This window comes from Gorilla gorilla, chromosome 3, assembly GCF_029281585.2.
Source record: "Gorilla gorilla gorilla isolate KB3781 chromosome 3, NHGRI_mGorGor1-v2.1_pri, whole genome shotgun sequence".
In the NCBI taxonomy this organism is placed as follows: domain Eukaryota; kingdom Metazoa; phylum Chordata; class Mammalia; order Primates; family Hominidae; genus Gorilla; species Gorilla gorilla.
In genome coordinates this window covers 144,832,823-144,857,134 of record NC_073227.2, presented here as the reverse complement: position 1 = coordinate 144,857,134, position 24,312 = coordinate 144,832,823, and the positions used below count along the sequence as shown (strand labels likewise).

At 37.4% G+C, this 24,312-nt stretch overlaps 1 protein-coding gene across 1 annotated transcript in view; it reads left to right on the top strand.

Moving 5' to 3' along the window:
• The first annotated feature begins 6,252 nt into the window (after positions 1 to 6,252).
• ANKRD50 (ankyrin repeat domain containing 50) overlaps positions 6,253 to 24,312 on the top strand; it is a 47,664-nt gene continuing 29,604 nt past the window's right edge. Inside the window, exons 1-2 of the mRNA XM_004040370.5 lie at positions 6,253 to 6,530; positions 7,716 to 8,990. Of these exons, the coding sequence (XP_004040418.5) occupies positions 8,479 to 8,990 (512 nt within the window). The 5' untranslated portion in view covers positions 6,253 to 6,530; positions 7,716 to 8,478. The remainder of the gene's footprint in view (positions 6,531 to 7,715; positions 8,991 to 24,312) is intronic.

The window sequence follows — 24,312 nt, the reverse complement described above, 5'->3', positions numbered from 1 at the left end:
GCCACCACGCTCGGCTAATTTTTTTTGTATTTTCAGTAGAGACGGGGTTTCACCGTGTTAGCCAGGATGGTCTCGACCTCCTGACCTCATGATCCGCCCGCCTCGGCCTCCCAAAGTGCTGGGATTACAGACGTGAGCCACTGCGCCTGGCCACCGTTCCATTTTTATATAAAACTTTGCAGGTGAATTGAGAGGGGAGCTTCTGACTCTCATGTATTATGAAGCATTATGCTGGAGCCAGATGCTTTTTGTATGTTTGGAAATAATAAATGGCTGTCTAATAGGCTAGAATCAGAGGCTTCCTTGCTGATGAAAGGTTTCTAATGAGATAAGGAGTATGTAATAGAGAGAAAAGACACTTGGAAATAAGCATGCATTCTCATTCAGTCTATAAGACTTAAATTCATTTAACCTTTATCTTGTTTCTCTAATTATTTTGCAAATGGATAATCTATGTATCAAATAAAACCAGGATGGTATAAACAAGGGCATATTGATTCATTTCTCCAGAGCTATATCATTTGCCGAAGTTGGCTAGATGTTGCCTGGGGCTAGAGTCATCAGAAGAGTCCCCCCACCATCACCCTGCCCACTGGGATGCTAGGCTGGGCCTCTCCATCTGTCCATGTGATCTCAGGGCCTCTCCCCGTGGCTTCCTTGTGTGGTCCCTCTGCATAGCCTCTTCAGCAGGGTAGCCAAATTTCGTTAATGGTGATTCCTACAAGTGAGCATTCCAAAGTAGGATGCAGAAGCTACTAGTCCTCTTCAAAATTAGACCTGGAACTGGCACACTGTTACTTCTGCCACATTCCAATGGTTAATGCAAGACCAGATACAATATGAAGTTGACGGCTTAAGGACATGAATTCCAGGAGGCATGGCTCACTGGGGGTATCTTTGGAGTCTAGCTACCACACACAGCGAGCTGGAAAAAAGGCATAAAATCATGGCTTCCTTTTCCAAGAGTGTGGAAATCTACACATGTACGTAGAAAATAACTGTAGGTTGGTATTTTCAGTATGTTTGTAGAACAGCAATAATCTCTGACAGGGCCCTGTGCTTCATAGTTAAAACACTTGGGGCTTGGTGCACTGGCTCATGCCTGTAATCTCAGCACTTTGGGAGACTGAGGCAGTGGATCCCTTGAGTCCAGGAGTTCAAGACCAGCCTGGGCAACATGGCAAAACCCAGTCTCTACTAAAAATATGAAGATTAGCCAGGCTTGGTGGCACATGCCTGTGGTCCCAGCTACTCAGGAGGCTGAGGTGGGAGGTAGCAGTAAACCGAGATTGTGCCACTAGACTTCAGCCTGGGTGACAGAGCAAGACCCTGTCTCAAAACAAAACAAAAACCACTTGGCATACAGTGTTCCTCAACCAATTTAGTCTAGACTTGTGATTCCAGTTACATCTTTCTGACAGAATACTTTTCGAAAACAGAAGGGATTTAATCAGTATTAAATGAAAATAGAAATATATATTAACATTCCAAAGGAATGATCATATATTAAGCTGACTGGAGAGCACTAATAAGAAATATAGGCACCTAGGTAAGATACACTGACTAGTCAGGATATTTTGAATTACCTTTTGGTGGCCTTTTACCACCTAACTTAGAAAAAACAAAAAACTTTCTGAGTAGTAACCACCAAGCCATAGGCTTGTTGGCTCAAAGTACGCAGCTGTCCCTGCCCACATCATCACTACAGTTCCCTGGAAATGTATGTAGGACATGAAGTGTGGTATTTACAAGAGCCTCTGTGGCCTTAGGATGTTATAAGATGTGTTACTCCCACAGACTCTTTGTTTAATTTATTTTTATGCTTTCTAGTACGTAATATTAAACTTCCAAACTAATACAATCTATCTTCCCGACGTTACCAATGCCAAGGCATACTAGTTTAGCAAGTAACAGACACTTGGACAAAGAAAAAATACTATGTGGTTCTACAAAACAGAGAGTCTGAGGACAATAAGTGAAATAGTATCTCTCATTTACTTGGGAATCTGTCAAATGAATAAATTATTTGCAGCAAGGCAAGTGATTAATTTATTTAATGATTCACCAAAATCCAGTCAAAGGATGCATAGGGGACATAATTGAGAAAGTTTACCTTCACATATGACATTGAATTATTTTCAAATTAATATAATTACATGTAATTATTGCTATTATTGTGTGTGACCATATGACTGACACAGGACTTGGGGATATGAGTTATTACTAAGCCAGTTTCAGCAGTTCTTGGATATTTAAAATATAGTTCAAAGAATACTTCATGGAGGGTATTTATTGGCATCTGAGATTTGATGAAAGGGTGAGATTTGATGAAAAGGTGACTTTGTGGTTGGTGTAGGGAAGTCATTTAAACTACATATAGACTCATAGAGGAAAAGGTAGGAAAAAGTAGTTCTGGGAATCCAACAGAGGGGCATGTTAGATAATCCTAATTTGCTTCTTTAAATTTCTTGCTGCATATTTGAGGTGAAAGAGAATATGAATTTCAGATCCATGCTGTCATGTGTACTGTTGGTGTAATTTTGGGGTCCACTAAGAGCTTTTGCTCTATCTAGGAGCATGGGAAAAAGTGAAGGGTAAAGGTGAAGCCTTGTAACTAGCCACCTAATAACCATAGCCAATGAGTCTTTATTTCCCTTCACTGGTAATTGTGCAAAATAAATCTTATTTGGGGATTTGTTTAATTCTTTGAAGAAAAGGCCTATATCTTACACATTTTATAAGCAACAGCTATTTTTAGGCTTGTTTTCAAGGACAGGAATGAATACAGCTGGCAACAATTACTTTTAAAATGTAAGGCTTAAATAAGCATTCTTTTAAAAGGGTATTTAAGAGGGTAGCCACAGCTGGACGTTCCTATCATTATGCCTCCCATGTCAATCAAAGTTTTTCTATAGTCTAGGTCCACATCAAGTCCAATGAACATACTAACAAAATGTGTATTTATGTAAACATAACAATGTTATTAATAGTAGCATTACAATAATGGTTTGGTGGACCTTCGTTATTTCCAGCTTCTGCCATGGTCTCCTTAAATAGTACATGAGATGAAATAAACAGAGTTCTTTAAATTTGTGGGGAAATCTGAAAGGCTGCCAGTAATAACTCTTTTCCAGATTCAAAGTAACTATCCTTTGAAGGACAGTATGCAGACTGCTAGTTGAAAAAATAAAATATAGCTTGATATGGGTGGTTGATACATAAACATATACATATACACACATAGGCATATACATACATATACATATACATATACATATACATATACATATACATATACATATAATATATACCAAATCCTGGGCTTGGTAGTAACCAGAGAAACTCTCAAGGCTGCTGATCCTGCTAGACACGTGGCATAGCAGTTCAGTGTGCCCTGGCTTGCTGCAGCTGCCTTCCACGTGCAAGAAGCCACTTCTGAGAATCAGTAGTAAATGGAGAAAATTACATGTGAGGTATATCTGAAATATGTGAAATAGAGACTGACTTATCCTGTAGTAGAGTATATAGCAAGTAGGCTGAACTCTTTTTATATAATGCAGAGTTTTTTAAATTTGTGGCATAACCTGAAAGACTGCCAAGCATAAAACATCACTTTGTAAATAAACCTCAGTGACTTACACAAGTTAATTTAGAGGACTAAAATGAGTCCTCTAAATTTTCACAGCCTTTCATGTAAAATCATTGGAACTCTAAAATCATAGATTTCAACTTTTGTAGCTTTTAGGTATTGCTATAATTATTACAGAACTTGCAAATATAAAGAAATTGAAATTTACCTCTACCAAACAAGGAACTGAATGTACTCTATGATGAGAACACAGACATTATAAAAGACTTAATTTTTGAAACTTAGAATTGTGCTTTGGAATATCTCAACTTGTGGAATCTTTTGATGGAGCTGTTGCTTTTAATTGGATGAAACTATATTTTGTATCTAAATGGATTAAAATTGAGATGACATAATTTTGTAGTATTTAAACTTGATTGAAACCATCAAAATAAACGTACATTTTCAAGACTTATATAATGAGCTTTGTTTTGTAAAAACACTTGTTGCACAATATAACTGAGTGAGGTTTAAAAAAATACAACAGCTAGGAAAAGATTTGAATTGAAAAATTTGTACATTTCAATGTAGAGAAATTAGAATGGAGAATATATTTTATTTAGCAGAGTGTGTTTTGAGCTTAATACATATCTCACCACTTAATTTTCCATTTAAAACATTATAGTCTTCAGAGAAGCATTCGTTAAAGCTGTCAGTAATTTCAAATTTATGTGAAACTGTGATGATTTCAGGAAATTTTATGAACAAATTAAAAATAAGAAAGGCCACATTGAAAAAAATTGCATTCTTTGGAAAAATGCGAGTATCTGGTATTGGAGAAAATACAACTAAGAAACTGATTAAAGTATGTGAATATGTACCAAGAGTAAGTATTCTGCTTATGCCACGTTTAACATTTACGTAATTGATAAAAAGAAGTTTCATAAAATTATATATGTGTGTATATATACATATACGTCACTGTTAAGGGTTTTCTATTAAAAAAAGCAAAAAGCAATAAAAATAAAATGTGAAATAAATTTTAAAGCAAAAAACATAAAATTCTAAATAGGTCTGAAGATTAATTACAGCTTAGTTACAGCTGATGTTATTTAAAACAGCATTCCGTGATACTGCTTAGTTATCATAAATGAGGCCCACTAAACAAAAAGTTTCGGTAACTTCTCTACTGGGCAGAAATTATTTTAATTATCGTGTTAGCAAACGGCTTAATAGAAATGATAATGTGATATACATTATTTCTCATTTAAATTTTCCTCTAAACATAAAATTTTACAACCATGAAACTGAAGGAGTCAACCTGTTCAATGACTATAAAGCTGCGTGGCAAACAAGCTAAGTGGGAATTAAAACAGCTTAGGCAAAAATAAATAAAAATTGTAGCTTTTTAAAAATCAATTTTCATCCCCCTAATTCTGGAGAATTTATACTCTGCCTCTTTTGCTTGTGTTTCAGGAAAGAAGCCCAAAATTCAGGGTACATGAATTAAAATTAAATACTAAGATCAGTAAACCTCAATTGGCACGAATAAACAATATGAAAGAGTAAGCACAAACACGATCTATTTGTTTATCCATTTTTCTTATTGTGATAGCTATACTATGAAATTTCTAAAACTAGATGGGAGACTGGCTTAATATTTTGGCAAATAACCACATGCAAGTTAATGAGGAATGGGAAATAGAGCACTCTGGATTTTAGCATAAACAATTAAAATAAAAATTGCTACATTTCCTATTCCATCAGTTGACGGTATACTTATTTTCCCGGGAGAAATTTGGAATCTAAGCAACTCAGGTCCAGTAAGTGCAAACAACTGACGGGCTTAGTCCAACAGGCCCCTGTGAGCAGGCCCTCTAGGGCATTTCCTGACGCCACATGACCAAGGACCTTCCCCCCTTAGTGGACGCTGCGGGTGATCAAGTGGCCCTGAGGAGCAGGGGCCTGAGACCCAGTCTAGCCTGCTGTCAACCTCCATCTGATGGAGGCCACGTCCTTTTCATGAGGCTGGTAGGAATGTCGCCGTATACCCCCACTATTTCTATTTTCGCAACATTCTTCCCAGTCTTTTCTTTCCTTCTTTTCGTCCCAGCCAAAGTAAAAGCATCCCTGGAATTTAATGGACTGAAAGGAGACCGGACGACTGAGGGGTAGAACGGGGCCTGAAGTGGGGAAGCAAGGGGGTTAAGGGAGAGGCAAAAGGGTTGAGCAGAGAGAGGCAAGAGGCAATCTCCCCCTACCCAACTGCCCCTCCCAGGAGCAGATACGGCACCAACAGCCGGCGAGTCCCTCCGGCCTGGTAGACAAAGGAAGGATCAGGGCCCAGTGGTGACGGGGAGGGTGGGGGCAACGACTCGCGTGAGCTCGGGGACGTGAGAACGCAGCCCCCGCCCCGTTCTCCGCCTCCCTTGAGAAAGGCACGGCCCCCACGCCGCCCCGAGACAGGTCTCCCCGCCGCGCCGGCAGCGGGTCCCAGGCGGCCGCACACGCCCAGGCACGGGCTGCTGCGGGAGAGCGCGGTGGGGGAGGGGAAGGACGCGGGGGCGGAGCCGGCGGGCAAAGAAAGGCCGAGCGGCGGGGCGGGGGCGGGGGCGGGGTCTGGGCCGGGCGGGCGGGGCCGCTTAGCGGGGCGGGGCGGAGCCGGCCGGCCGGGGGCTGCCTGAGACAGTCACTGCCCTGACGGCGGCGGCGGCGGCGGTTGGCCGGTGGGGGCTGGGGCGAGCACGACCGATTCTGCTGGGAAAGCTGGAACTGGCAGCCGCCGGGGGCCAAGAGGAGGATCCGGAGCTGGGAGCGTGCCCCGGGCCCGGCGGAGGAGGCGGCTGCAGTTGGAGTGGAATCTCGGGAGCGCTGCTGGCAGCGACTTCTCAGCGAAGCAAGTGTCTGAGACTGAGAGTCCCTAACAGCGGCAGCGGCGGCCACGGCGGCGGCTGGGGCCGAGGTAACCGGGGGGCGGCGGCGGCGGTGGAAGCGAGGCCCCTCCCTCGGGTTGGAAGCTGGGAGGCCGAGGCCGGGGCTTGGACCTGACCCAACCACCCACCCTCTCCGGCCTCGAGCCCCAGATTTGCCCTCTTCCCTCGCACCGCCGTCGGCAGGGTGGGAGCGGGAGCGGGAGCGGGGCATGGGGCGGGAGCGCAGAGGCGGAAGCCGACCGGGAGGCGACCCCTCGTCTGGGATTGGCAAGGACCTCAGTCACCCCCTCCCCCTTCAAAAGACACACCCCAATCTCGGTGCGGGGCGGGGTGCAGAGGCGCTCCCAGCCTCTGGAAGGGCAGACCTCGGTGTGGAGGCTGCACCTTCGCTCGTGGCCTCTCCGAGGTGGCTCCCCTGTGGCTTCTCTGGGCGGTTCAAACCCAAGGTGGTGCCCGGCGCTGAGAATCCCGGAGTTCCTTTTGTCTGTCAGCTGAAACTGGAGGCCGGACCTGTGGGCAGACACCCACCAGCACCGAAGCACTCTACTCTTTATCCCTTTCCTGTCTTGGAAGGAATTTCTCTCTAGCAGCCTTTTCTCCGGCCAGACTGGTAGATTTTATCCCTGACCTCCATCCTTGGCCCAGAGGAAGGAAGGATTCACATTTTACTTGTGTTTGCTTTATCATTCTTATAAGAACAGTCATCCCCCATCTTTTTTTTTTTTTTTAGACCGTTTCCCATCCAGCTGCAACCCTGGTAATCTTCCCCTAGATTTTTGCACACTATCAACAAAGAAGTGTGGCTGGAGGAGTAGACAGTCCTTGACTGACTGGACTGTTTAAGTTAATAGAGCTTCCTTAGCTGGCGCTGTTCTACCAGTCTACTGTGAATGAGCGTTTTGCCTGGAGTTAAGGGTGTTACTGTATGTGCGTAAAGTATCTCCCCCCTCCCTTGCTATGGTGAAGTTGCAAAAATCTTGGGTAACTTGATTAAAATGTGGCTGTTTGGGAAGCATAACAATGAGGAAGAAAAATGCAGAAGGGAGAATGTGATTATTTCAGTGGTTTTTGTCCAACTTTTTGAAAGTGCCAAAGGTGAAGTACGTGGATTTTTGAGATTACGTTAACTGGTAAACTGCAACCTTTATTGTCCTTAATAAGTTTTTTAACATATGATATTTTGCACTGAGGTATTTTTGTTTGTTTTATTTTAGTTACTTGTGGAAATTGTTGATTACCCGGACGTCTTAAAACCAAGAAACCTGTGAACAGGTTCATTAAGAATCTGCTGTCTTGAAAAATGCATATTATGAATGCTTTGAATTAAGAAGGTGTTAACAGTGGTTGTCATTTCTGCCACATAAGAGACTATAATCTGAAACAGTTCCTGGCAGTTGCCCAGATGCCTGAAACTGGCACGATCTAGTACTCTTGAGTGATCATCCTTCAACCAGAAATACAGAGCTACTTACATACTGTACCTCATACCGTATAAATGTAATCTCTCTGATGCCATTTAATGCAGTGGACCTCTTTTCTGAATCTAATTGTCAGATGCAGGATTAACACTTGGAATCTGGAGAAGCATTTTGTACAAATTGAAAGATTGGGTTTTTTCTTTAGTTTTCCACATGTATTGTCTCATCTCTGTTCTTGAAACATCCACAATCACATAAACTTCAGTTATAACCATGGAGTTATGTGACTCATTAAAATTTAGGAAAAGTGTTGCTGAGCTGTGGAATCAGGCGTTTCTCCCTCAGTTCAACAACTAATACATAGACTGCTGATCAAGAATAAGGAACCAAATAAAGTCATGCACGTTCTGTTGACAGATGAACTCTGTGGCTGTTGAATTTTACTGTAACTAGTTACTCTGTCTTCAGAGTCAACTTAATATACAAGTTATGTCATAATGGATGGAAAGACCTGTGTTGATGTATCCAGACTCTAGCAAATGAAGATAAAAAACCTGTTATGACTAATCCTTGGGAAGAGAAAGTCTGCAAAATGGCTCAAACCAGTTTACTGCAAGGGAAGCAGTTTTACTGTAGGGAGTGGGTTTTCCACAAGCTTCAGCATTGCCTCCAGGAGAAAAGTAACTGCTGCAATAGTGCTGTCAATGCACCATCACTTGTAATGAATTCTGGGAATAATGCTAGTGGTATCTCTGGAAAGGGAGCTGCCTGGGGTGTGTTGTTGGTAGGAGGGCCTGGCAGTGGCAAGACGGCCCTATGTACTGAACTCTTATGGCCAAGTTCACCTGCAAGTTTGCAGAGAGGTTTACATCGCCAAGCTTTGGCCTTTCATTTCTGCAAAGCCCAGGACTCTGATACTTTGTGTGTTGGAGGGTTTATTAGAGGTCTAGTAGCCCAGATCTGCCGCAGTGGACTACTCCAAGGATATGAGGACAAGCTAAGGGATCCAGCAGTCCAAAGCCTCTTACAGCCTGGGGAGTGCGAGAGAAACCCAGCCGAAGCATTTAAAAGGTAACAATAAAAATGTCATGGTGTTCAGATTTCTATGCTGAAATTAAATTAATTTTTAGTTGTAGTTTTTTGTTTTAACTTTGTGGGTTACTTTTACTAGTGCTGTACATTTGGCCTTAATCTGAAGTTATGAGTGTACCTGTTTACTTTGAATATCAAAGGAAGTTAAATTTAGGTTTTGGTATTGCACAGCATATGGATTAAAATGGATTAAAAGTGTATCTTAATTTTACTTAATAACAGAATGTTACTTACATTGCCTATAAATGATAAGGGAAATTTGTTCTTATGGTAGAGAAGCACATTTAGCTGTCTGGAAATAGGTTACATTTTCAGAGGGTGAACTGAACTTAGAGTAATTATCAGTATAGCATCTATTATCTTTTTTTTTTTTTTCCTTATAGTAGTAGTATTTTTTTAAGTAAGAAAGGTTTTCTTTAAAGGAGATTATTGGCCACTGAGAATCTGAAGAAAATTTGCTGATGAGTTTCGGGATTTATTCTCCTATTAACTAACTAATTGAAAAACTGGTATTTTGAAGTATGTGAATTTATAAAATAGTGAAAATTTGGGATCATCTTACTACTTTTACTTTTAGTGAGTGGTACAAAGAAAGTGTTTTTTCCTAACTTCAGCAAAGCTTTTTTTCCATGGTAAATGGATTGGTCCAGGAAGTGAGCAAGTTGCTTTCCAGAGTGGTTTCAGATTCAAATCTGTTCAAGAAAACATAATTCCTTGAAAACATTTTTTTTTTGCATATCATGCCTCTGCTCATTGTAAAAGTAGCAGGCAAATTGTTAGTTTGTGCTTCACTTCTGCTTGAATTACCCATTTTGCCATAAGCTTTTTCTCTACAATAACATTCTTAGCGGGCAAAAGTTTGTTCTCCAAAGATTCTGGTATACTGTGCACTGGAGGTTTGTGTGTGTGTGTGTGTGTGTGTGGCTCTCTTCGGCTTGAGTGTGTTTCTAGGAGAGATTTGAATCACTCTAAAAAGAGTGATGTTTGTTTTTATGATATCCTCAAATCTAATGGGGTGAAATCTATACATTTTGAAAGTAATATTGAAAATATTTAATGGTAATTACAGTAAACAGTATGTGTCAGTCATTATTCTAAGTGCTTTACAAATATTAGATCATTTAATCCTCATAATAATCCTGTGAGGTAGTTACTACTCCCATTTTATAGATGAGGAAACTAAGGTACAGAGAGCCTAAATAAATTGTTCAAGGTTACAGACTAGTAAATGGCAGGGCTGAGATTTTAAATGTGTGTGTGTGTGTGTGTGTGTGTGTGTGTGTGTGTGTGTGTGTGTTAGTAATCTTAGAAATTCTCTGGGGGACTTGATGGGAAGAGGAGGGGTTTAGAAGGTTATGTATGGCAAAGCTGGAGAACAGGAGTTGTGTCACAGTGTGGTTTGAGTGTGGTTTTCAGATTACCCATATAGTGATAGAGGGAGTGGTATTCTAGAATGAGAGTTAGGGATGGTACAGAATTCAAATATGGGAGGAATTTATTAAAGTCAGCCAAAGGGATGTATCTTTGAGAGGTGTGATATTCTTGTAGACTCTTTAATATGTAAATTTAGTCCAATAAAACTAAAGGCAAATCTATTTTGTTGTTAGCCATCAAAGTCAGCGTTAAAACTGTTGTATCATTCTTAAATTAATGAGGAAATCTGTTAGTTGATGCCTGTGGCATGTGAGATGCAGGGTTTGATGGAGAGTGTTCAATATGGAATCACTGTACGGAATAAATAATGTAGTCTTTAATATAAAACTATACCTTTTAATAGAATTAAAACTGTACATAAGCAACTCTTTTCCTCTTACTGCTTTTTCTGAAGATACTAGTGGCAGAACAGAATTTTCATTTCTTTGTGATAAGTACTTTCATAAGCTATTTAGGTTTATTGACACCTACCAATAACTTTCAAAGAGCTTAGTCTGAGGTGAACTTAATCTGATGTAACCAAGGTATGTAATTTATAATTTATTGAAATTCATATGTAAATTTCTAATACCTGAATGTTAAATGTTTAAAAATCATGTCTGATTACTGTATTTTTGATATATTCTGATCCTTAGCATAGCTTTCTCTATGGTATCATAGATTTTCCTGAAAAATAATTCTTTTATTCAATTGTTTCTTTTATTTTTTCTTTTTCCTGTGTGATTCTCAGTTATTAGCTAATTGAAGAGGAAGAAGAAGCAATTAGAGCTGTGTGTAAAAACCATACCAGCCCTGCTTTTCCGATTGACAGAAGGAGCCAATCACTTTGCATTCCCAGTTTACACTTTAATAAAAGAGAAGGCTTTAGTCTTTCTACTTGGACCATTTTGGTGCTCTTCACTGATTTCTTACTGGACTTTTCAAAACCCTGAGTCACTTTCTTTCTTCATCGTTAATTGATCATGATATTAATTAGGGAACTATGGTATTGAAACACTCTTTTTGATCATTCATAGAGACACATTTCCATTACAACTGTGAAGCTATAATACAGCTATATTCACTTGCAAACCTGAGAGCACAATTCAAAGTTAAAAAGATACATTTTTGTTTGGTATGTGATATTACATGATCTAGGCTTCTACTTTTGGACAAATAATTCAAGATTTTATTGTAGGTTCTATTAGTGATTGACAGATTAAGTCCTTTAGAGAATTTTAATAGGAACATATTTTATTTAGGCATGGATAGATATAATTCAACAGGTGGAAAATGGGGCTGAAAACCATTGTTTCCAAAGAGTTACAATATTTTGAGGGAAATGGAAATGGAAGTAGCTAATTATAACATGACAGGAGATTAAATATAAATGTAAGCAAACAGCAGGAAAATATTTATTTTTCGCTTTTGACAAAAACTAAATCCAAAACCAGATTTTGCATTATTACTTTTTAACCTTTAAATTTCTGCTAATATTGATGGTTTCATATACAGACTTTTCCCAATTTATGATAGTTCAACTTAAGATTCTTTGACTTTAGGATGGTGAGAAAGCAATATGTATTTAGTAGAAACCTTACTTTGAGTACCCATACAACTGTTCTGTTTTTTACTTTCAATATAGTATTCAATAAATTACATGATATATTCAACACTTCATTATAAAATAAACTTTGTGTTAGATACTTTTGCTCAAGTGTAGACTAATTTAAGTATTCTGAGCATGCTTAAGGTAGGGTAGGCTAAGCGATAATGTTTGGTAGGTTGAGAGTTATTAGATGCATTTTTGACTTAAGATATTTTCAACATATAATGGATTTATCAGGGTGTAATCCTATCATAGGTTAAGGAGCATCCGTATTCATGTGTGAAACAATTTTAATAGTTATAGAAAGTTGATAATGAAAAAATCTCAGTTATTCACAGATTCACAAAGCTGGGGAAATTGCAGAGAAGTGATTTACTTGATGCTTTTTAAATCCACTTATCTTTTCTTCAGTTTACTTCTTAGCTTTCTTTAATTTTTTTTTGTGCCTAATGATAGTAGATAGAATACGTGATACATGAAATTATATGGCTAAATCGTAATTTGTTAATTACTAGTTCATAATAATTAAGGAAGAGTGAAAGGAACTTCATCTTAATCTAGTGAAACATTGCCACTTTCTTCCCTTCTGACATGGTATAGTATATTCTATAGTTTTTTAGATATAGTTGTCACGAAATTTCTTCTGACATTCATTCATTTGTATGACAAATAATGAGAGTGTTCTCTGTTTGAAGCATAGTTCATTTGCGTTATTTATTAAGAACCTTCTGTGTGTTAGGTAGAGTTCAGCTGGAGATAAATCAGGGAATAGAACAGACAGAATTCTGCCTTCATGGAACTTAAATTCTAACATTAATATTTATCTTATTCATATAGAGAGAGATAACCATCAGAGTAAATACTTGTTACAGTGTTCATGAAACACATGAACATTTAAACATTAATAGAATTTTGTGATCTGCTAAAGGGAATGATATGAAGACACATTGCTATCTTTTTTTCATTTTTATTTTTCGTATCTGGTTAAAGTACAATGCTATTGTTAATTTCTTGACAATATTTTATTTCCTCATTTCTGAAACTAAGTTGATGTTTATATTTTTACTTACTTTGAGAGCCAAAGGCTGATTTCTTTAATTCTGCCTCCCACTTTAGGCCTTTAGTGCAAAACTTTGTATATTTTACATTGACTGTGTCTTTTCTAGAGTTAGTGTTAGAGGTGGACTCCTAGTAGTCCTATAATTGTAAAACAAATTCCAATTATTTTTGACAAAAAACTCAAGCAACTAAGTTAGTGAGGGGTGGAGGGTGGTAGCATTACGTTTTGTGGCTGGTTTAGAAGATAGCTGTTTCAATCAACCAGAAACACCTTTCTGGACTTTGAACAGAAATCGTTTTGGAGATTTAAAAGGATATGGTGTTGGGAAATACAAATTTTTGTTCTTAGTGTATGTCATTACCTCACTTTTATTTCTTGTTAACAGTCTGCAGGACCAGATATGTGATGTCAGTTTTCCTATGTTGGGTAGAAATATTTTGTTCTGTGTAATGTTAATAGGAAAAATTAAATATCTTCAGGGGTAACACGGGTTAAGTGTAAATGGAGTAAAATTGCAATAAAGAATTAAAGATGAATAACTCTAAGTTTTGAGAGTTTAATAGAAAATTTGTGCTAATGGTGAAAGGCAGTATGCCTTGTTTGAAAAAGAGTGCAAACTGGGAGACCAAATACTGACATTTGTTTTGTGTGTCAAATGGGAATCATTGGATGTTTGAATAATCCTTCTAATCTTATCTCCTCCAGGAGCATTTATGGATCTTCACTTATATCTGTTTAGGTTTGTAGCTTGCGTTGCAGTTTTTTTGTTTTTGTTTTTGTTTTTTTTTTTTGAGATGGAGTCTCGCTCTGTTACCCAGGCTGGAGTGCAGTGGCGTGATCTTGGCTCACTACAAGGTCCGCCTCTCGGGTTCACGCCATTCTCCTGCCTCAGCCTCCCAAGTAGCTGGAACTATAGGCACCCACCACCACACCCAGCCAATGTTTTGTATTTTTAGTAGAGGCGGGGTTTCACCATGTTAGCCAAGATGGTCTTGATTTCCTGACCTCGTGATCCACCCACCTCGGCCTCCCAGAGTGCTGGGATTACAGGCTTGAGCCACCGTGCCCAGCCGTGTTGTAGTTATTTATGTATATATCTTTTGTTATCTTCCCTATTAGGCATATGCTTCTTCATAACGTTATTCATGACTGATGAATTTTTTACATTTACCATGGTGCTTTGTATGTAGCACTTTGCATATAATAATTGTTAAATGACTGTCTTTTGAATGAGTGCATAATGCTACTTGCCTATCTAGAATATGTGTGAACCTAATTGAAAGAAGGCTGAAGCTCTTGAATAAGAAAGGAAATTGAAATGTTATGTGATTTAGGTCAGTTTTAAATGCAGACCAGACTGGTATAGTGATTATTAATTTATTAACCTGCTGTCTGTTCTTTACCATGTATTAATATGGCATTAGTCCAGATAGTTTTAAGTGGCCAGATATCTATCTCCTGTCTCAACTGGCTCCAAGTATTTTTGGCACTCAACAAAGAGGCGAAGAACAGAAGGGGGTTGGAATGTGTGCCTCCTTCTTACCCTCACTTGTATGTTTTCAAGGCAAAATATATTACATTCATAATCAATCTTGTATAACTAGTGCTATTTAAAATAACTGTCATTATCTATTCTTAAGTATTGTCAAATTAAAAGATTATTCTAAAGTCCCATTACTATTCAAGTTTTAAATAAAATAAGTGAATCAATATAATTTCATAATCAAAACTTTACATGTTTGTCTTTTAGTCTAAAGATCATCAGCTTTCACTGAATGGTCTGTTGTTTCCAACTTTTAACTATGTCCTTTCTACTTTAAGATACAAACTTCTGTTTATTCAAATCTTCCCACTTTCCCTTCTGAAAATCTTTTCTTTTTACCCTAGCTTGTCTGTTCCTTTTATATTTCAATCTAAGTGCTGCTTCCTTTGGTTCCTGGTACTCTTTATCATTTGCTGAACCAGTCCTCAACCTCTAATCACTTCTGCTCTAATGACATAACATATTGCTCCTGTTTGCATACTTAGAACTTTGAAGTTAGCCACATTCTTAGTTCTGTTCTGCAATCTAATTTATTGTTTGATAACTCAGATTCCTTTTAGACCAGAGAGAGTGAAGTGGTGCTCTACAAGTTGAGTATGGGATTTTTTACCCCAATGCAGCAAATTTCATATACATATCCAGATTTTTGCTTTTTCTTGAAAAAAAAAAACCTGGAAATTTTGACAGTACTTGGTTCTCATTCCTTTGAGGCAGTACTTACAGACTTGAGTCAGCTGCTGTCTTTATATAAGCCCTGCATGCTCTAATTTGGTTCAGTCTTCACCATGCTCTATTATTCTATAGTAGGACCAGTTCACGTATTTACATGTGCCAGCTTGGCTCCTATAGTCATTTTCAAGGACAAATATGTTTTCTATTCCTCTGAAAAAAGTGCTGTATTTTTTATCACTCCCAGAATTTGCTCTCATACTGTCTAGAGTTCGTATGTGCAAGCGCTGCTTCCTCTTCCTTATCAGTTTCCCTTCCTCTTCCCTATCAGTTTCTTCCTAGCTTGCTGAAATCTAACGTTCATCTCTACACATTTACAGAAAGATGTTTATGCATGATTGCCTGTGAACTTACTGCTCAATTTGCCTTTAGGCTTTAAATGATGTATTTTAGGTATTTTTTTTCAGTATTTGCACTTTTTTCTTTCAGAATCTCGCACTGACTCCATTCTTTGGTGGACCTTCCTCTGGGTCCTCTCTGGGTGTTTGCCCCACAAGCTTAGATCTTCTCTCTTTATACATATGCCTTCAATTATTTTATTTACTTACATGGCTACCAATGCATAGATAAAGCTGTTGACGCAGATTTGATTGCTGTTGACGCAGATTTGATTGCTATCTTATTAGCAATCAAATCTGCGTCAACAGCCTTATCATTCTGATCAATATGTATCCTTTCACTTGGTAGTCCCTCACTAACCTATGTTTAAACTAGCTTCTCTTGAAGCATTTCTATTCATTGATGATTCATTTATTTCTTAATCAAGTATTCAGTGTCAACTATGTGTTAGATGTGTACTAAGTATTAGGGCTAAAGTATTGAGCCAAACAGAACACTAAGTTAAGTGAGGTAAAATACATTGAACAAATAGTCACAAGAATACATGTTTAGAACACACCTTTGATAAGTGCTAAGAAGGAAGAAAGAGGATGATAAAGCATATAATAGGAAGGTTGATTATTATCTACAAGTCTGGGAAAACTGACTCCTTATCTAGGTTCTATAATTATTCTTAGTTCATAGGCCGTTTTCTACTAAACCATGTGATCTTAGGATCATCAATATTAGCATCACCTGGGAGCTTGTTAGAAATGCAGACTCTCAGGTCTAGGGAATCAGAATCTGCCCTTTAAAGAGATCCCTAAGTGAATCCTGTGTGCATTAGAGTACTTTGAGAAGCACTGTCCTAGGCTGGATTCTAGAGTTTTCTTTGACTGTCTTCTGTCATAATATTCTGGTCTAAAATATTTAATATTTTTCTTGGGATAGTCCTTGAATTCATTTACCCTAATCTACAATTTTTATTCACCCATTCCAGTTGATTTACTTACTTCATTCATTTTTCTCACAGTTGCCTAATTAACCATAGTAAAACAGTGTTTTCTTTAGGACATTCCTCTGAGCCTGTGATAACCCACATAACAAATTCAAATTTCTCTGCTTAGCTTTGGAAACTTTTAATAATTTGGTTATGCCTCATCTAACATGTATTTCTATAACCTCACAGAGCGCATTATGCTCATTCATTCTTTCAAGAATTATTTTTAAGTCTATGAGACATATTAAAGCTTCTAGGGAATATGGACAAGTGAGAACATTCTTTTTCTTAGCATTTAATAAAACCTTTATATGAACAGTAGACATATGAAGCTTTTGTTTGATATATGTTGAGGATTTGATTTTTTTGCAGTTTGCTTTTAGGTCTCTTGTTTTTAGAAATTTTGCCTTTTTTAATTTTAATTTTGTGAAGTAAAATGGTTTGATTTTTATGAAATAAGGTAACTAGATACTTTTTTTATTTGTTTTTAAAAATCTCTTTGGCTGGGTGTGGTTGCTCACACATGTGGGAGGCTGAGGTGGAAGGATCACTTGAACCTAGGAGTTCAGACCAGCCTGGCAACACAGTGAGACCCCATTTCTATAAACAAACAAATGAACAAATCACTTTGAAGTGTATTCCAGTTGGTTGCCTGTCTTTACCCTCTGGTTGTTTTACTAGTGTCTTTGACCGTATAATTTTCATTGTTTTAAATTTCAAACCTGTATCTATTATGCTAACCTAATCTCAGAAATATTTCTAATGCCATTTTCTTTCTACTATACACATTTTAGCTAAGTATAGTCTTTAATGATAAAATAGAATTGAAAATGTTTATGTAATTGCTTAATAAAGCTAAGTATTAAGAAGAATTACATATTCCTCGTGGTTATCTTGAGGAATGATTTGGAGCTTTCCAGAAACTGGTAGCCTTTTATGGTTCTCTCATTTGTCTCTATTTTTGTCTCTATTCTTTGTACCTCCATCTACTAGTGGTGTTTGTCATAAGAGATTGCAGGTCGTTTCACTAGAGGAATAGTGTACTTCTTGGTGGGCGTGGTGGCTCACGCCTGTAATCCCAGCACTTTGGGAGGCCGAGGCGGGCAGATCACCTGAGGTCAGGAGTTCGAGACCAGCCTGACCAACATGGAGAAACCCTGTCTCTACCAACAATATAAAATTAGCTGAGCATGGTGGTACATGCCTGTAATCCCACCTACTTGGGAGGCTGAGGCAGGAGAATTGCTTGAACCGGGAAGCGAAGGTTGCAGTGAGCTGAGATCATGCCATTGCACCCCAGCCTGGGCAACAAGAGCAAAACTCCATCTCAAACACACACAAAAAAAGTGTATTTCTCTATCTTTTAATTCTGGCTCAGCCATTAAGGTTTGCTTTGGCCAGTGGATTAACAGACATGACCCAAACAGAAGCTTAAAGTTGAGCTTGTCTTGTGCTTCTGCCACCACAGTGAGAAGGACAAGATCTTGCTGGCCTGCTGATCCAAGGAACGTGAGAGAGCTATGGAGCAGATGGGACCCAACCTGCAACCCTGTAGTAAATCACCAAGAGCAGAGATGCAGAAGAAAGCTAAAATGCTTGTTACTTTAAGCCACAGAGTTTTGGGGTGTTTATGATATACCACTATTGTGAAAATAGCTAACGATACAAAAGTTAAATATTTAAAATGGGAAGTCATTAATTTTTATCAGAAATGTAGGAGTCACCATTGATAACTCAGTTTCATTCGTCATCTGCATTCAATCCACCAGTTACTTTGGTTCTGTCTCCAAGATAAAACAAATACCTCCACTTCTCTCTATCTCTATCACTACTACTCCCGTTTTCTATTGCCTGGACTATTACTGCACTAGACTCCTTAACTGCTCTTCTTGTTGTTATTGTTTCTCTTATTTTCACAAAGCAAAATTATCAGATCATGTTACTTTCCTGCTTAAAACCTTCCAGTGGCTTCTTACTATGTTTAGAATAAAACCTAAACTCTACATGGTCTACCCTTGCATAGCCTTTGACCTTATCCTGTACTACTTTATTCTTGCACATTGCTCTTCATCGACATTGCCCTTATTATGTTCTGAAATAAGCCATGTTCCAGCCAGCACATTTTTGTATGGCTATTTGCCCTATTTTCATTTAGGTACCATCTTTAACATTGCCTCCTCAGAGAGCTTTCCTTATTCACTGAATCTTTAGAAGTCCCCTAGCCAGTCATTGTCTTAAATCACATCACCCCATTTAGCTGTCTTTATTCTTAATTTTCAGTATCTGTAATGATCTGGAACTATTTTGTGCATTTGTTTCTTTTGACTTTCTGCCCATCTATTGGCGTAACAGAGTATTTGCTTTTCTTGTCCTCTTTGTATCCAGGGCTTATAATACAGTAGGAACTTAGTAATTATTTCTTGAATTAATGAATATTTATATTTTAATTTAAAACATTATAATTTTCTTCACACTGGTAATTTTTATTGCTTTAGCCATGTTCAGTTTTTAAGTAGTCCATGGTTTTTGTAGAACAATTTATATATGTAGATTATATAGTTATAGATGAAAAGGATTTCTTTTAAACCCTATTTTGGTTATTGTATTTGTATCTTTTGAAATTTACGTTGAAATTAATTTTTATCAAATAGAAAATCTTTTGAATAGCATTAGATTTATGTTATTTGATGAGAGTCATATGAGGTCACCTTTTGCCTCTTTTCCATAAATCCATAGTTTGATCTGTGGAATAGCTGTCATTCTTTCTGAGACTGTCACTTAAAATTAATATTTATTTGGAAAGGAGAAAAAACTTGAATTCAATCTCAATTGATATGTTGGTTAAATTGCTGCTTAGAGTGACACGGGTCACAAAGTCACAGGAATTCAAAGGGAAAAATTAATGGCCCCAGAGGATAAGAAATCCTTATAAGAAAGCAATTTGTTGGGGAAATAATAGATTGTTTTCATCCCCTGAAGCATTTCAGTGATACAGGAAAGTAAACAGGAAAGCAAACATACATGTACCTACCCAGTTTTTTTTTTTTTTTTTTTTTTTTGGTCATATCTGCTTCTAAATCTGAATTTTCTGTCTTGTTTTAAAGAACAAATAATCCACACTTAAAGTCCCTGGGTATCCTTTCTAATTCAGATCTACTCTACTCACACACACTCCATAGATGACCCTTCTTGTGAATTTACTTTTTATAAAATCTATGTAGTTTGACCATAAGGGGAGATACATAGGTATACACACGTAATTGTTACAAACTCTAGTTTTGTACATTTTTTATTCTATAGCAATAGTTTTCAAACTTCTTTTAATTCATTTACAGACAATTGTTTTTTACAATAACACAAAACAAGCCGAATACTTGGTGATAAATCTAATCACAGATGTGTTCAGTCTGTACACTGGAAACCAAAACATTAAGAAAAACTGAAAAACATTAAGTAAATGGAAGAGTATATCATTTTTATGGGTTAGAGGATTCAATATTGTAAACAGGCCAATTCCCACAAAATAACCTATGGATTCAATACAATCCTAACAAAAATCCCAATTGGATGGTTTGTGCATTCAGTCTCTTACAATACCTCACATCGTGTAGCCCCTGGAAGCTCAACCATATCTTCAGAAGAAAATGAGAGTGAAATAAGCAAATATTGTATTAATATTTCTTTCAAAATAATTTTGACCTCACAGACCCCTTGGAAAGTTCTCAGAGTCTTCCAGGGTCCCCATACCACACTCTGAGAAACGCTAACTATCCATTCCCTTGCTCACCTACTTGACCATTTCACACTTCTCTCTTCTCAACCTCTAATATCTCCCTGCCCACCTCCCAACCCTTACTCTTAGCTGTTAACTTGGCTTCCTATATAATAAAAAGTAAATAAAATGAAATAGTATATATATGTAATAAATAAAAATAAATAACATATATATACACACACACGTATGTATATTTAGAAGAGAACATCTACACATTTACTGGAAGATCTGTACTAACCCTCCTGCATTTATATCTACATAGTCTGCCTTACATTAACTATGGTTGTAGAGTATGGATCTATACTCTAACTATGGTTAAACCATCTGTTATCCTTTTCCATTCAATTATTTACCAGATCCCACCCCACCTCACCTACTCAAGGACATATTTAAGCACTTTACCCTTTCCCATCATTATTCAAATATCCTGTACTAGTACCCTTTTTAAAACACTCCCCCAGCCTATATCATTCTTCAACTACTACTCAACTTCACTGTTCCCTTTTACAGCAAATGCTTCAAAAAATTCTGTCTATATTTACTATTGTTTGTTTCATGCATTCATGGTCCTATTAGAGTATAATAAAGCTGTATTTTCCACTCTACAAGTATTCCAACACCTCCATGTTGCTAAATCCAATTCTCAATGTTCAACGCAGCAGAAATACCTGACATAACTCATCTCCTGCTGCCCATCCTCCACCCCACCCCACTTCTAGCAACACTTTCTTCACTTTCTCACTTGGTTCTCTCCTCTTATACCAGCAACTTTTTCTTCATATCTCACCACCCGTATTAGTCTATTTAGTGTTCCTATAACAGAATACCTGAGGCTGGATAATTTTTAAAGAAAAGAGGTTTGTTTGGCTCATAATTCTGGTTGTTGGAAAATCCAAGAGCATGGTGCTGGTATCTGCTCGGCTTCTGATGAGGGCCTTGGGCTATGTGACAGCATGGCAGAGAAGTGGAAGGGGAAGCCGGCACATGCAAAGAGACCTCACACTACAGGCAACCTCACTCTTTATAACTTACCTGCTTTCTTGGGAACTAATCAATTCCCTGGAGATCTAATCTAAAGAGAAACATATTAATCTACCTTAATAACCTATTCACCTCTTAAATTGACCACCTCCCAACATTGCTATACTGAGAATTAAGCTTCCAACATGAGTTTTGGCAGGAACACTCAACCATAGCACCAACCTTTGATTTTGAAATACATCAGGGTTAAAATCTTGGCTTTTCTTTGTTTACATTTGCTTCTTACATGAAGCTCATTAATGGCCTTAATTATCAACTGTATCTCAGTGGACCCAATATTATTTATGCAGCCATGACCTCTTCTCTGAATCTAGACCTATAAATCTAACTGCTTACTCAACTTCTTTGCTTAGATTTCTAATGTTGAACATGTTCAAAATTAGACTTCTCACTTCCATCCCACATGTTGCTGCTCCCTTAGTCTTCTCTTTTTTAATAAATAGCAACTTTATCCTTCTAAGGAAACCTGTAAGTACCAGTGCAGTAATTGAAGTGAGAGACAGTGGTGCTTGGATTTGATTTGGTGAAGTATCAGTACAAGTGAAAAGTGTACTCTAATTTATGTTTCAAGATTGATATGACATATTGGATGTGGGGTGTGAAAAATCATTAGATCCTCAAATAATTTTTATGTCAGTTATATCTATCAATGTGTTTGCTATATTTGAAATTTAAACTGATAAATTTTAAATGTATATATTCATATGTTTAATAATTCATTACATGTTAATATAAATAACATTTTGATAAAACAGTAACTATATTCTCCAAGACAAAAAAACTTAATGGCATTGTTTTTCATTTTTTTCAAACCTTTTTAATTTTAGTTTTTGTTGAAAAGCTTCTTGAAGTGTTATTTTTGCTCCTTTGGAGATAATGCCTTTTTTCTCTGGCTCCTTTTAAGGGTTTCTGTCTTTGGATTTCCGGCATGACATGCCAACATGTGGTTTCTTGGTATTTTTTCTATTTTATATTTATTGAGTTTCTTAAATCTGTGGATTGATGCTTTTCATAAGTTTGGAAAAGCCTTAATCTATTACTTCTTCAGATAGTATAGTGCCTCTTCATTCTTTTTCTTTGGGGACCACAATTGTATGTATGTTGTACCTTTTAACTGTGTTCCACACATCTTTTTCATTTTTTCTGTTTTCTCTGTCTTTTCTCTGTCCTTCATTTTGGGTATTTTCTATCAACTTGTTTTGAATTTCTGATCCTGTCTTCTGTTCTAGTGAGGGTGGTGTTGAATACATTCAGGGTTCCTAATGTCAAATATTATATTTTTTTTGGTTCTAGAATGGAATTTTATTTCATTATTTTTATAGGTTACATTTTAAAATTATAATTCTTTATCTATTTTTATCCATCTACTCTACTTTCTTTAACATATTAGTCATGGTTATTTTAGTTTATACTAGCAAAAATATTTGCATTATTCGTCTGCATCTATTATCTCTTTTTTCTCTAGATTGTCAATCTATAATCCTGACTTTTTTCTGTTTAATAATTTTTTATTTTATATCTGATAGTATGTTAAATGATTGTAGATTTCCAGGTGATGTCTTTTATCAGAAAAGGCTAATTAAAACAAAGTAACAACAACAGGAAAACCTTGGACAGATACGGTGAGGGGCTGATGCAGTCAGGCATTAAGTGGAGCTGGTACTTTTTTATAATATTACTAAGACCCTTGGTTTATTTCTATTATTTTTATGTGGTTCTCTTAAGCTTTTGGTTGGAGACTCAGAAGAGTCTTTTCAGCTCTGAAAGACCCTTGGTAATTCAGTTCTTTCCCCCAAGAAATTATGTTTAGCTCTTTAGCTTCCTGCCCCTTATACCTTCAAATTCTTGCAAATCTCCTGAGTTATGTGCTTAAAGTAAGCACCTTCCTTTTAGCAGAATTTTGTTTCCAAGATACTACGAGAGATTTCATGTTGGCTTTTAGATGCAGTTGGCCAAGTTGCCCAGCTTTTTAAGCATGGCCCGGAATTTAAGTAAACGTGCATTGAGGAAATTCAGCCTCGTGTTCAGGACACCACATGTTTGCACTTTGCTTAGAGGAATATAACTGACCCCTTGAAAGCTTTGCCGGTTTGGTTCTCCTGGTAGAGTCCCTGAGGGTGAGCCAAACCTGATTCTTAGTCTGTAACTAAAATCAGTATAGGCCTCCCAAATTAGCAAATAACCCCTGAGAAGAAATTAGCAGGTCATTCTTTTGCTCACTTTGGAAGAGCTCCTATCCTCTGAAATTCTAATTCATCTTATCTTCTTGCTTCAACAAGCCCTCTCATATCTTGAAAAATATAAATTTTGTAATTTATTCATTTTTTTTCTAGTTCTTGCAATGGAAGTTTTGGGCTGCTGCCACCTACTACATTTTATCTGGCAGTAGAAGTTTCTATAAACAAGATTTCTCTGGCTCTTTCCAATTTTATTGGATATGTACCTTTGTTAAATAATTTCTTTTTAAAAAAATTAACTTTATACCTATACATTTTCTTTTAATTTTTTGGCAGTTTTATAAATTAATTTGGATATGAATTCATATTCTGATCATTGATTTTGTTGCTCTCTCGGCATTGTAAGTTTTGTAATTTTTTTCACTCTCTTTTTTGGATTTCTTCTCTATTACCATTTCTACCTCTTTGTTCTTCCTGCTCTAATTGTTATTGATTGCCTCCACCATTCCCCATCCCCAGTATGATCTTGAATGAGGGCTAAAAATTGAGATATGAAGTTCCTACTCCAAGCTGATACTAACGATTTTGTAAATTCAGTCACTGACCCATGATCTTTTTAGGTTCAGTTCCTGTCTC